The 14,610-nt window shown below is 40.9% G+C and overlaps 3 protein-coding genes across 3 annotated transcripts; 2 read left to right on the top strand and 1 right to left on the bottom strand.

The window, feature by feature from the left end:
• Positions 1–39: 39 nt before the first annotated feature.
• LOC131667237 (lysosomal aspartic protease) lies at positions 40–2,674 on the bottom strand. The gene is made up of 8 exons (XM_058940535.1): positions 2,375–2,674; positions 1,536–1,783; positions 1,331–1,449; positions 1,061–1,260; positions 859–981; positions 626–773; positions 467–559; positions 40–393 (listed from the first exon to the last, which is right to left on the bottom strand). Exons 1-8 carry the CDS (start codon positions 2,434–2,436, stop codon positions 232–234), a joined length of 1,155 nt encoding a protein of 384 aa, XP_058796518.1. The 5' UTR covers positions 2,437–2,674; the 3' UTR covers positions 40–231.
• A 4,051-nt stretch (positions 2,675–6,725) lies between these two features.
• On the top strand, positions 6,726–8,812 carry LOC131667235 (ionotropic receptor 75a-like). The gene is made up of 6 exons (XM_058940533.1): positions 6,726–6,915; positions 6,976–7,137; positions 7,198–7,412; positions 7,472–7,686; positions 7,756–8,027; positions 8,084–8,812. Exons 1-6 carry the CDS (start codon positions 6,809–6,811, stop codon positions 8,352–8,354), a joined length of 1,242 nt encoding a protein of 413 aa, XP_058796516.1. The 5' UTR covers positions 6,726–6,808; the 3' UTR covers positions 8,355–8,812.
• A 2,479-nt stretch (positions 8,813–11,291) lies between these two features.
• On the top strand, positions 11,292–13,446 carry LOC131667234 (uncharacterized). Its single transcript, XM_058940532.1, has 2 exons — positions 11,292–12,140; positions 12,213–13,446. Exons 1-2 carry the CDS (start codon positions 11,360–11,362, stop codon positions 12,857–12,859), a joined length of 1,428 nt encoding a protein of 475 aa, XP_058796515.1. The 5' UTR covers positions 11,292–11,359; the 3' UTR covers positions 12,860–13,446.
• The last annotated feature ends 1,164 nt before the right edge of the window (positions 13,447–14,610 follow it).

The following is a 14,610-nucleotide window of genomic DNA, read 5'->3' on the forward strand; positions in this document are numbered from 1 at the left end:
TCGAATTTTTTGTATATAAGAAAATTTTAATTACACATTTTAAATCGTACAACTTTTATTGAATGTTTCATATAGGTTCACATTTTCCTACTTGATCACAGCTTTTTTTTATTCAACATTAATTCATACGATTTTTTTACTAATAAAAACACAGGAAACTTTCCAAAAATATGAAATCAAAATATAAAAAAATACATAAGTAGTAACTACTTTTGCTTAAAAAATAAATATTTATTTGGCAACAGCAAATCCAACACGGTCATTGCCCATATCAAACTCAGTATAATAGCGACCAATGAAAACATCACCTAAAATCCATAAGGGACCGTTTGGTGGCGGAATATCAATACCCATAAAGCCACTCAGACAGATGGTCTTGCCAAATTGTGAAACCTAAAAATGATGTATTTTTAAAATGTTGCATTTTCACGTTAAAAAATTTATTTATTAATTTTTTGATTGTTACCTTAAGTACGTAATCCTCTCCTTTCAAACTGAATAATTTACCGTTAAATACGAAATCAATGGTAGGCAGATTGGAGACTGAATTACAATTGACCTGAAAAGTGGGAAAAATCAATTGTTAGATTAAATATAACAATAAATTAATATTTCATATATTTACCATAGCTTCACCAGCAACGATTGGTGTTGCACCAATTTTCTTATTAATCCCTGCAATTTCATCAACTGGTCCTGCAATAAGTGAGGTTCCAGTATCAGCAATAGCTTGGCAGCCATTTTCACAGAATGATGCATCACCAATTGTGATTCTGAAAATAATAGAAGTCAAAATTATTATAATCTAAGTTTTTATTGACACTAATGAAAACAGTTTAAGAATTCTAATTAGCTTACTTATCCATTTTAAATTGCCAATAAGCTTTACGGCTAACAGGAACATAAGTCATATCACCAGTGTAATGATTAGGATCAGAACCTCCCAAAATCATTTCACCTCCTATATTTGCATTTGGATTTCTGTAAGATAGAAACAAAAATTAAATCTCAAATATTTGTCTGGATAATCAGAATTGAAGAATATGCAAAATTAATTTGCCTGTTCAAGTAGAAACTAAAAACAGGTTGAGGTACCAATCCTTGCTTAACCATTTGGTAGAACACTGGAGTAACTCCATCAACTGCAATTTTATTGTATGCCATACCCATGATACCGTCAAACTTGGCAGCTATAAAGGCAAGTCCAGGCTCACTCATAGCCTCAGCAAATGTCACATCTTTAACATCCACTCCAGCGATCTACAATGATGAATTAATATTTTAATCATGATGAAAAACATTCAATTCTATTAATTCTGACAAAACATACAACGACAGTGTCTGTAGATAAAAATCCAGACAAACTGCCAGATCCATAACGAATGGCAAACTCAGTTCCATTAGCTTTGTAAGAACTGGATTTCTGGCTGTTATATTTATTGTGCAACACTAAAAAATAAACAATTCAATTTTAAATTAGAAAAATAAATTATACATTACTTATTCATATAGACTTGTATGCAGAAAATACTTGCAGCATGCAATGTTTGTTAGATGACACTTTTTTGATGGAACCCAAAGGTTAGAAGAGCCAGTGTCAAAGACTACAGTGAATTTCTGTGGGGGTGAGCCAATGCCAATCTCTCCATAATATTGGGCATCCATGTAGTTAGATAATGGTTCTGGCACTGGATCAGCTCCATAACGAAGTCTCAGCTGTTGTAATTCAGTTCCTACCTCTTGTAATTTTCTCCTAGCAGTTTGAACTCGATAAAGTGGAAGTCTGGAATAATTGAGTTACAAACAATTTCAGTTAGCTTATTAGTTGTTTCTTACTTTTATGCTTATGATTAATAAAGATAAAAATATATATAAGTCAAAAATAGTGATCACAAGTATGTATTAATGATTAGCTGAAAAAAGAATAACATTGTATTTTATCATTCATTGACTAATCATATATTTTGTTTTTATTTGTTTTGTCCATTAACAGAAAAGGTCAAAGTTGATGACGAATGAGAATATTATCGTGAGACATTAAATAAAAATTCTAGATTACACGTAAAACGTCATGAGCACTAACCTAAAATTTTTAGCTTGAAATATTCCAAAAAGTAGTCATAAAATGTGAGAAAATCACAGTAAAAAGATAATAACTAATCAACAATTTTTAAACATTTAGCAAAAACAGTTTAAGTAGTTATAGAACTACATTTTTGCGCATTAAACAATTTTAAGCGTTCAAATAATAAAAACCTAATGACAAAGATAAATTAATGATAGTAGTTGCCGACAAAAACGATAATGACGTTGCAACATTTCAACAAGAAAGAAAAGCCGGTGAACTGACGCAAGTATTTATTAATACTCTCACCTCAGCAAGTCAGCATTGACAAGGGCAAAGTAAAAACTCATCCAAAAGACACATCGCAGCATTTTGCCTTGCAGATAAATCTCTCGGCAGTGAATTAAAAAATTGCTTCCTTGACAATAAAAATGACGAGCTTCCTTCTTGAAAGATGACGAACGATGAACTGTAATAAACTACGCGGAGGTGACTGTAAGTATGTATATAATTCAATCACTACGTCCGTTGGCCGATGCTTTTCTTTGATTGCTTGTGGATGGTTCTTTGTCTTTATGTATATACGACGTTGCCCCGGGCGTCTGATTTGCTCATGCGTACTAGTTCTGAAACAATGGTTTGAGCGATTGTCTGACTGAAAATTAATTAAATACTTTATAAATTTCAAATAACGAAAATATGAATTAATTTTTCCTGGTGGATTTGTATTGATTAAAAAAAATTTAGTTTGAATTCTTTCTGCATTGCGGCGATTGGTGTATATACAAATAATTGACTTTTTCGAAAAATATCTCTGCTAAATAAGAGAATAATAAGTATACGATTGAAATGTTAAATGAATAGATATGTAGTATTCATACTCCATATAGTGCTAACATTGCATTAATTACACATGCTCTGTCAATTATAATAATTTATGATGTGGTTCAATTGTCAAAACTATTTATCAGGGACCTAATTTATCTGATAAAAGTCCCTCACTTACAATTATTTCAGGTGTGATATCGATAATCTTAATGGTATCAATCGTGAGCTTATGTATTTTAAAAGCGAAATTTACTTCTGTCCCAAACAAGAGCAATTTGTTCAAAAACAAAACACTGGCTCAATCTTGCTACGAAGATTGAGCCTTTAAATAATAGAATTAAAATCTTTTCTGAATGTTAGGCAAGGTATTTGTTGCTAGAGACCAGCATTCACTAACATTTCTACAACATATTTGCAACCAAATACAAAACGTTAACTTCGTTAAAAAACTCTTCTGAAACAAAGCATTTTTTACTCATAAAAATTTTGACTACTGACCTAGAAATTATTTGTTTTAGAAGCGTTGCCACGACGAAGAGTTAACGTTTCATAACTAGTTTTAAAAATGTTTCAAAAATGTTGCGCGAAAGCTGCCTCAAACTGAATAATTATAACGAGCATTCTAGAAAGTTTCAATAGCACGATTTTGGGAACAAAGACAGACATTTTATACGTTGTGGCAACATTTTTGTAACATTTGTGATTGTTGCCGAAAATGTTTGAAATATTGTAAAACGTATGTCATAGCAATATTTTTGAAATATTTCTTGCTTATTTGGGTATTCTATCAAACGCTTAGCTTCTGCAAAAATTTACAATTTGACAACTTTCACGTGCTGCAAAAATCATTTTCTTCTTTACCGACCGCAAAATTGAAAAAAGCTATTTTTTTCTGTTAATAACATATTGAAATTGGAAATTCGAAAGCGCTGTTCTTTAATCTCGTAACATTTTTCTGACAATGATGCGAATATTGAATTACACCAAAGCTAACTGTACTTAATCTAAAAAAGTTACTAGGACTGCAGAAAACATCCAGCATTCACAGGCACGTGGCTTTAAATTATTTTTTTTATTTTCTAGATCTCTAAGGAAATCAATATGGCAAGTGACGATAAATACGTACACGAACGGAGATGTGCATTTGTGCGTGAATTACTTGTTTGTCGACTATTTCATTTTAAACGAAAATCAGCTGCGAGAACTAGAATCTAATTTGAAAAACAGCACTGACTTTGGGGAAAAGGATTAATTGATTATTATAATTAAAAAAATGATTGAGTCCAATGACGGAGAAGCATTTAGATCTGTCTTTAAGTGTGGCTATAAAACGAAAATGCCAAAGGACAGACTGCGATTCATTTGGCTCGTAAAAATAGGTTCCTCAAAGATTTGTTTGTTTAAATCAGATGGTAGTAATAAGCAGCATCGGCAATGTAAATTACAGCGATTCCAATAGACTATCGCTTTTGCACATTACTTGCAAAATCGACTGCGAAAATGCCGTAATTTACCTGGTGGACTCGCGCGGCGATCAATCAGGCGCAATTGTTTGCAACGAAGGTGGGTTCTCTCCGAAATCGTCAGATTGCTCTTGGAGCACGAGTCCGGACGTCGAGGCGACGGACTCGTGGTGCAAGACCCCACCACACGTCGCGTTCCAACTCAACGCTGCAACCGAGGCCTGCGAGTGATGGACGCATGTGATGCGACTGAATGTGGATCAACCGCTGAAAAACAAGCAAGATCATGTTGGCATCGTGGCTTGCATAAAATCAATTCGCTGCGAGACAACGTGACAAATCTCTTGCATTGCGGCTCGGCGGAGCAAAAGAGTTATGCATTTAATCACGTCATCGTGGACATAGCTGCTTTTCATTTCAAGACTCACCGGCATGGTAACCTATTCGAGCAAGAAATCACTAATTACGCGTGATTAAACGATTACAATATGTCTGCGTATTGCCATTGGGACGCAAACTTGAGCGACGAGACAAAACAAAGTCCACTATTAATTTCAAAGATAACTCGACTTTATACGATATTATGATCGTGCATCCTCATAAGATTCATAAATATTAAAAAATACATATGTCGATTGAAAAATGATAGGTGATAAATTTAAAGTTTATAGAAGTGTTGTAAAAGGACATATGACGAGATCGCTTGTGAAAAACTACGTCAAAAAGTAGACTTTTGACTTAATTTTTTGCTTCAATTCCGTGTATTTTTGTTTTCTGCCAACTTATTTGTGCGACGAAATTATGAATTGCCAAGCAATGAAGACATTTTGAACATGTGTTTGGCGAAGATGAGTAAGTGTAGTAATCCAAGAATTATTTGAAAAGAACAAATGAAATTTGTAGGTAATAAAACGTACGAGTAATGTCTTTTATTTTTGTGATATTTCTTACAAAATACAATGTACTATTAAACTTTAGATTGGTTATAAATAAACCAATGTTAAAATTTTCGTCTTTTATTTATAAATGTGGAGATTTTGAAAAAATCCTAACGAAGTTGATGGAAGTTAAACATCTAATATTTACAGTAAAATCGTTTTAAACGAAGTTCCGACATCCTAATGGTCTCACTTTACTTGTCATATAAAATCGGATTCTTAATTGGATTCATTGGATATTAGTGTATTTTAAAAAATAGAAAATTGCAAGGTTATTAAATTGGAATCGATTAAATTGCCATGCACTAAATGACATTCAAAGGAAAGTGGTTTGGTGGACAGATAAAATGTTTAAAATTTCATAGTAGCTGGTACTGTGACGTAATCGTTGATGATGAAATTTGAAAATAATAGCATTCTACATGACTTACAGAGTATACTTAAAATGTATCGAAATATTATCCTATCTATAATACGAAATAAGCGTTTCAAAGTTAGATCAGTATCATAAGCGTGAAATTATTAGTAACATCTTTTCGATCGTTCATAGTTGAAATTGAAGTACATACGAGTAATAAATATTGATAAAACGATTTAAAAAGATGATCTATTCAATGACGTCTAATAGAAGTTTCAGTGTAAAAATAATTATAACTGTTTTGATGACTGATTTTTTGTTTGCAAGCACCGAAGCTGATTTAACGAACGATTTTATAATTGATTATTTCAATTATAAAAAGCCTTCGAGTATCATAGGGTACTCTTGTAACGACATGACTGGTATATAATTGAAGAATAGTGTAGCATGTAAAAATGATTTTATCTAGTAATATTAGTTTCGTCTGATTTCCTAAGATGACATGATTTTAATGAAGCACTTGAGCAACAACGGATTCACTGCGCTGCTCGAAAAATTGACGCCCAAATCAGAAAATTATTTCCCAACGAGCATGAAATATTACAAAGTTGGAATTTTTCTCGATACTCGCTGCTACGGCGCCGACAACATCGCGTCGTTCTACCTGCACGTGAGAAATTAATTCGATGCATGAAATTGTCGTACAGCACAAAGTACAGCTGCACTGACGGCTGTTTCAGGCAACGAATCAACGAATCTACGGAGAACTCCATTTCTGGCTTGTGCTTGGCGAAAATTTAACAGACATACTGAGCGACATTAACGAGGAGGCCTTTGGCCTTTCGACGGACCTCGTTGTTGCCGTGTCCACGAGCTTGGACGAATTTCAGCTCTACGACGTGTACAATCGGTATAAAGCACGCGGTCACGAAATGAACGTCACATTTTACGGCGATTGGAATACTCGAAGCGGGCTGAATCCGAAGCTTCTGCAAATGAAACCTATCAGAAGATCCGATCTTCACGGAATGCAATTAAGAGTTATGTTTTATCAGGTAGATCAGTTTCGTTCTGAAATGCGTGAATTGCTCGTGGTGCGAATTACTCGCTTCAAGCTTGATTAACCCGTGCGCAGGCATTATACAAGCCGGATATTATGTCTTTGATGGATTACTTTCACGAGTACCGTGACATCACTCGAGACGCGCGCTTGAAATTTGGCTTCTTCATTCTCAGTCATCTATCCAATTTGCTCAACTTCTCGTAAGTTCAGCGGCAGCTCGGCAGCGATCGATGATTCTTTCATTTTGTCATCACTCTCAGCATAGAGTACGTTCAGGCAGGCGAATGGGCGCACGGAGACGGCTTGGGCCCGACGGTCAGAGCTCTGATGAACTCGTCCATCGACTTGACGGGCACGCCGGGCAACATGAACACCGAAAGGCTCTCGCTGATAAAGTTCATCCATCAGGGTTGGCCGTTCAGGTGGATCCGCGGGGCTGGCAAAGTGACCGCGCGGTGTCGATAATCGATTTTGTTATACAGGACGTGCTTCATCTTCCGGAATCCGCAGCCCAAGACGATCAAGGCAGAGGAGCTGCTGCGACCGTTCGTTCACGGAGTCTGGTGCTTGGTGGGCCTGTTCCTGCTGACGAGCATGGCCATTCTCGCTTTAACGTCGAAATGGGACCGTCGAGACGGCGAACTGGCGTGCATAGCCAATGCGTTCACGATGACGCTGGGCGCGCTGTGCCAGCAAGGTAACGCCCTCGGGCCACGACCAATCAAGAGCCGACGCGCTCTGGTCTCCTTGCCGCAGGTACCGAGATCCAGATGCCCCGGCTGTCGACGCGCGTCGCCTTCCTCTCCGTACTGATATTCAGCCTGCTCGTGTACAATTACTACTCGGCGTGCGTGGTCTCGGCTCGCCTGGACGAGCCGATAGTCAAGATCAGCGACTCCCTGGAGGAGCTGGGCAAATTGCACCTGAGGATGGCCTCGGAACGGATGTTCTATTTGAGCTTCTACTTCGCTGTAATGCACGAGCGACGCCTGGCCGTCGCCCACGGCACTCTAATCTTCCCCGCGATCTCTAATTTTCAGTCGCCCGACAAGCAAACCAAAAAGTTCCACGAGCAGTACTGGTTCAAGATTCCCGAGGCGCAGCAGTTTCTCGATCCCGACGTGGCTATCGAGCTCGTCCGCAGAGGTCACCTGGCGTATCACGTGCACCCGGACGTCGCCTACGCGCTCATCGAGAAGCACTACGACAATCGAGAAATCTGCGAGCTGATGGAGGTGCACTGGGGTCGGCCGATCGACACCATGTTTGCGGCCACGAAAAACTGCACCTTCGAGGAGATCCTGAAGATAGGGTATGGCTCGATCGCTCGCGCGCCATCGGCTAAGCTAACTCGATCCTCGCGAGCAGGTTCATCAAAATCACCGAGGTGGGCCTTCGCTACCGGCAGCTCAGGAGGTGGCAGTACAGGAAGCCCGTTTGCCGGAAGGACATCCTAAATGCATCGAGTATCAATATGTACGAGTTTGCGACGCATCTCATTCTATTGGCTGCGGGAGCCCTGCTGGCTCTCGTTGTGTACGGACTCGAACTTGTGCTTTTCGACCGAACAATTATTCTACCAGCTGAGTTTCGCGAACAGCGCGCAAGATGGATTCGGCATCGCGACAGTCTCCTATAAACGTACGACTTGTCGATCAATTTCATGGCTCGCAGCAGTTTTACGCGAGTTTTATTCGCCTTTATAATCCACACGGTCCTTGCCACACGCCGTAGCCGCGTAGCCGTCACATTACGCTTTCACCGCAATCATCAAAGAGGAATGCCCTTGTGTCGACGATCCAATGTTAAACTAATTTCTGTAATGCAACTCTTGATTGTACAACAACTTTGCAAAAAGAAATTCATAGATAAGCCTTGAAAGCGAATCAGTAAAGTACTTGAGCTCGTCATATATTATTTTACGTGACACGTGTGTGTGTGTGTGTCGCCATTATACGCACGATCCGTGCATACTTCGCCGGCTGCGATTGATCCACATTGATTGTTTTAACCTTCTTCAAAGAGTAATGTATTTTCTAGCAAGGATTTTCAAGGTGCAGCATGACGAAGCTTTCGTAATGTGTGCGCCTTCCAATAATCGCCTCAATTTATTAAACAAAAGACAGATATCGCGAATTTATTTCTTGTAGTCACGTTTATAATAAAATATCATCTAATAAAGTAACTTACTTTATACTTTTTTGTTTACTAGAGGACATTCTATTGATGAAACATTTCAACAAGAGGAGGACTGACTGCCGCGATCAATGTATGGCCTGAACAACGATCTGCGGCATATACGAAATATTACCAAATTGGCCATTTCGTGAACACTCGCTACTACTCGATTACTACTATACGAATCTTGGAAATTAATCGATAAATTACACAAAACCCTGACACATGATCCATGTACATGTAATTACCGTTTCGGGAAATTCAGGTATTTCATCAAAATTACTGGTCAAAAAATTAGTTCAGATACAAGAAAAACATTAATTCCTTTAGCTTATTCTGCTTTCACATAAAATATTGCTATAGTATGTACTAAATATACATGATGCAGCGCCAACAGTGACAAATCTCATCTATTTCAAAGTGTTTTTATTTACTAACGACTATGAGAAATGAATAAATTCTGCAATTTTTTCGTACCACTACGAGTGATACGTCGACTTTCCAGAGCGTCTAACATTTACAATTTAATACAATTCAACGTACAATTTTTGATGTGCTTAATGAAAGAGCACACTTTATTAAGAAACAGTACGAACGAATTCCACTAACAAGGCTTAAAGGAAAATCAATAAGCTACTTTAGTTCATCATTATTTCACGTTAAATATCGTCATTATCCGTCGTTATCCGATGTGTGCATAACATGATGCGTAATGCGATTAAATGACCTGGCATCATAAGGGACTATCTAATTTTGATATATTAGCCGAGCAGTAATAATAGTTTCTTTGGAAAGAATTTTTAAACTGGCCAATAACGAAGTACTCGCAATAAAAAAAAGAGTACACGTTTTTGTGAAGAAAAGATTAATTGAATATTTATTCGATCAACGTGAGCACTAAAATTGTCAACGATGAAAGGGAATAACCTATATAATTACAACTTTCGTAATTTATCACAGTGGTAATAAACGTAATAAGTTTTTATCGGAATGCGAAACGTGGCCTTTACTTCAATTTATTCATTGTATATAAGCATAAACCTTGTATTGTTGATTTTTCATTTGTTATAGAGCTCGTCCAATTATGATACGTCGTCAAATATTGTTACTCGCTAATACTAAAGTTTATCGGCTTATTAATTAAGTGATATTTTATTGACAAAGCACTTGAACGAGAACAGAGTGGCCGCTGTGTTTAATGTATGGACTAACGTGACTGGATAACAGTTCGCGACGAATTCGATGTATCGTGAAATTGGCATTTTTTGGGATACTCACTGTCGCGATGTGGAGAGTATTCACTCCATATATCTTGCCGTAAGATTTTAAAAAGCCACGTGTCGAAAGATAAGCGTGCGTTTGTTGCTGGATATGCAGTATTTATGGTGAACTGACAATCGGACGAATGTCCTGAACGATTCGCCGACAGTGCCTTTGGACTCTTCGTGGACCTTGTCGTTTGCAAAAAGAATCTAACTTTATACGGTTATTGGAGCGTTTAGAGTGGATTGTGTAAATTTTAAATTTTAAATGTTAAATTTTACAGTGTAACAGAGTAATACCGTTGAAGAGATGGTCGCACATTATACCAGAGGCTCCAAAAAAAAAAATGCTCTTCGCTACAGGCACGGAGATCAAGACGATACAGCTATCGAGCCGCATCTTATTCCTCTCTATCGCGCTGCTCAGTCTCCTCGTGTATAACTATTACTTGGCGTACGTCGTCTCGGCTCGTCGAACTTGGAAAGTCGAATCTTAAAATGGCCTCTGAACACATGTTTTTCCTCAACTTCTTCTTCGCCGTAAGTTCTTGTTCCTTTAGACGAGTACACAAGAGGCAGGTGTTAAGCGTCAGATTATCTAGGCTCCACACTGAAAAACGCAAAAACAATTACTGGCTGAAAATTGGATCCCAGATTGGGTATGAAGCTCGTTCGGTACATTCAGATATTGGAAACGTGTTGATCAAAAGTATGTACGAAAGCAGAAAAATATGTGAATTGACGGAAGTTAACGTCGTAAACCGTCTGAAAATGTCGTTTGGAGTTACGAGTGAACAACTCACGAGAATCGAGCATGACTTTTGAATCACTCCATTTGGATTCCTTACGGATCGCTTTGCTAGATTCCTAGATTCGCGAAACTATCAGGAGTGGGTCTTCGCTCTCTACAGCCGGAGGGATGGCAGTAGAGGAAACCATCCTGCTTATCGAGTGTATTGTTGAAAAATATTCCTAATTTGACAGCGAAACAGCATGAAATCGATGTACTGTACCGTTTGAGTCTATTAATACTCAAATTCGAAGATGATTCAACCGTCATCGTAAGAAGATACGAGCATATCAATGGCAGTTTTCCTCCTCGTTCTTCTTTCCCAATCGGCTTTTTTATCGATGAGCCCGCTCGCGCGAACACGCGAGGCAGTCGGTGTCGGAAGATGACGTCGAGAGGCGACCGTCGGGCAAGATGTCGCGTGGAAAATTGCGGGCAGCTCTGTGGACAGCCGCGCTACTGGCGTGCGCGGGCGCGCAATCGCACCGCCCGTCCGTTCCGAGTGTCACCAAGCACCTGAACCACGGTCCCAACGACCTTACGCTGAGCTACTCGATCGACGAGGCCGTGAGCTTCGCGCACGCAACCTGCCGTCGTCGCAACGAGCACGAGTACTCCGGGGGCGTCGGGCGCCCGTGCAAAAGGTGCAGACTGACCGTCGAGACGAGCACGCCCGCCGGCAGGAGTTTCGCGCGGAGCTGCGACCTGAAACTGCATCCGATATGGACCGGCGGCAGTGTCGCGAGGCAGTTCAAGTTGGTGCGCTTCGCCGACGACCAGCTTGTGCTCGTTTGGCGCGAGATCGTCGATCGGTCGCCGATGAGGCGACGTCGTTACATTCCGTATCCGGTGCTCTTCGAATACCACAAGGACCACTTGCGCGTGGAGGTGGTGCGCATGAAGAGCTGCGAGACTGACAAGTACCAGCTGGTCAGCGAGCAGCGAGAGAAGATTTACGAGCCGGCGATCTGCGGCATCACGGCGGACGGTCGCGAGAGCGAGGGCGAATGCGATCAAACGAAGAGCCAAACGGAGATCTACGCCGAGGACGAGAGGCAAATTCACAACCTGAACGTGGTGGTGAACGGAGCCGAGAGTTTCGATCTGTTTTTCCGCAACGAGAATCTCTGCGGCAGGGACAAGCGGTGCAAGGTCACTTACGACTCGCGCAGCGGCCAATTCAGTTCCGTCGCAGGTACCCGCCCGATCTCCTTTCGAGTCGAGGAGTCGAGACGCGAGCGAAAACGTTCACGCTTACTGTTTGCAGTGGCAGCGCTCGAGGCCAAGTACGACGCGACGATCGAGATTTATCCGATAGTCGGGGAGCGCCGGTCGACGAGCCTGCTGGCCTACGCCGTCCGGAGCCTCTGCCTCGACGAGGGCACCGTCACGCTCGTCTCTGCCGACGGGCGCAAACTGTTCGAGCACTCGTACTCGTGGTCGCCGTTCGATCTCCGAAGAGGCATCTCCGCGATGGCGATGTCGGCGATCGAGGAGAGCCTGGGGATCTGCCAGCAGCCGACCGGCGAGCCGGTTATTCAGTGCTCCTTGTTCGACGCCGGAGGCAGAGGCTTGATAGGCGTCGACATCGCCCTCAAATCTTCACAAGTAGCCGTCATCGAGATGCGCAATACATTCGACGGCGGCTTCTTGCTGCTCGTCGGCTATGGAAACGCTTCGACTGCCAATGGCCTGGAAGCGTTGGACGTGCTCAGGGTGGACTCTAGGGGCGAATTGGCGAGCGTACACGCAGCCAAGAGTTACAAGTGCTGGCGCGACAGGTCAGGTGTAGACGTTGGCTTGATCGAGAAGAGTGCCACGCAAGTTTGCTACTACATGGCTTGCACTTGGCCGATGCCGAAGGTGGACGTAGACGAGGCTCACTGGCAGCTGTTTGGCGAGTGTTTTTCATGACGAACCGAAGAAGGGACCGCGACAATGACGCAGGCTTATTTCTTCTACGGTCATATGTATCACCTTATTTTCAAGTTGTTGACTCTTGGGTTAGGTTAGGGACTCCTGCGGTTATTACATTTGAAATGCGATCGTGATCACCCTGTACACGTCAAACAATGGATTGTCCAACGATCGTATTCGCGTATTGTCTACAATTGTAAAGCTATCGAATAAGGCCAGCTCGTCGTGAAATATGTCAAAACGACAGAGTAAGTATTTGGGAACAAGTCACGAGAAACACAGCGATAGGAGCAATCGATGCGTCTCGCGAGATAAGACAGAGAGGGTCGTTCATCGGTTGAAGAGTTTTTATTGCCACTGCTCACTTTTTGTGAGATATGATTGGCGCGTGTTGAACGAATGATTTATTACATTTCAGCAACTTGTTAAATTTCTTCGATTCCTTGGATTAATTTGGCTTCTTTCGAAATTTCTTTTCCAATTAGGTTGAACATAAAGAAAAGCTCTCAAAACAAATTACGCAACGAGATCTCGTCGATAGATTTCTTCATTGCTTTGGTAGTTCTTGCATTTGAAAGTTTCGAAATGGGTATGCACGACTGATAAACACGTAAAAAATAGTCGCTGTGGGCAAATCTTTGCGGCTGTTTCATTGTATTGGAAATAAAGTAGCAAGATTTGTGGATGGCATAATCTGGTGCTTTTTGTATTTTATAATAATGGTATTAAGCGCTAATTCTATGTTTCTTGACTTGGAACTCATTCAATCTGCGACGTCCATGTTCTCTTGTGTTCGTGTTACGTAACTCAAAGAATAACGCAATAGTTAGAGTTAGGCCATGTATTGTAATTAGTTTAATTAGTTCTTAAAATGGCCGTGTGATAAGTTGGGGAAGTACGTGAAATCGATAAAACTAATGATTTGATTACGCTAAGAGGTGTTTTCCAAAATTCATATTTTGTATTCCTGTTGAGTGGAAGCGTAGTAAATAAATATAATAAATATAATGAATATAGTACCGCGGCATGAATTTTGAAATGACGCTAGACGACGGTGCACTTCGCAACAAAATGACGAGCAATTAGAATGAAAAATGCCATTGACTACCCGTTTCAACTCGTTTCACAGCCTCTCGGTAGCCAACGTTATTTACTGCAGTTCTCAAGAAGCTCCGAGAGTGGATATACTGGCGCCAAGTCTCATTTATCCATCGTAAACGTTCTCATCGGCTCTTACGTGGTGCCTAATGCGAGTTTCGTGTTCGCCTTTCTTATTCGTAATTAATTCCCAGCGTTGTGCGCTACATTTTCCTCCGCGCGGCTGTATTTTCAAGAATGCCACGCGCTAACGACGCGCGTCGACTGGACTGCGGTCTCTTTTGCTATCGGAGCATCGGCGACATCTGACCGGCGGCGGATAACTCGATGTCCTTCGCCGATCCGCGCGGGGAAGGTCCGTGGGCGGTAAGTTGCCGACCTGCCTCCCCACGCTCGATGTTGAAATTCCACCTCGAACGCGAGAGTCCCGTCAGCTTCGCATATGCAATTGTAAGCACGGAAAAGTACGTCGAACGCTCGTTAAGGTCGTTAATTGGAGTGAATCTCGCACAGATCAGTGGCGTGATTTCGTTGATCGTCGGAGCCGCGTATATATTATAAAGAACAGTCTCGCGGCGCGCGCAGGCGAAATCTCGTTATTAAACATGCCGCTTCATAAATCTTCCGTAGCGGCTCGTAAACGCCTCGGG

The sequence above is a fragment of the Phymastichus coffea genome, unplaced genomic scaffold, assembly GCF_024137745.1.
Source record: "Phymastichus coffea isolate CEN01 unplaced genomic scaffold, Cenicafe_Pcof_1.1 PCOF00063, whole genome shotgun sequence".
NCBI classification, from domain to species: domain Eukaryota; kingdom Metazoa; phylum Arthropoda; class Insecta; order Hymenoptera; family Eulophidae; genus Phymastichus; species Phymastichus coffea.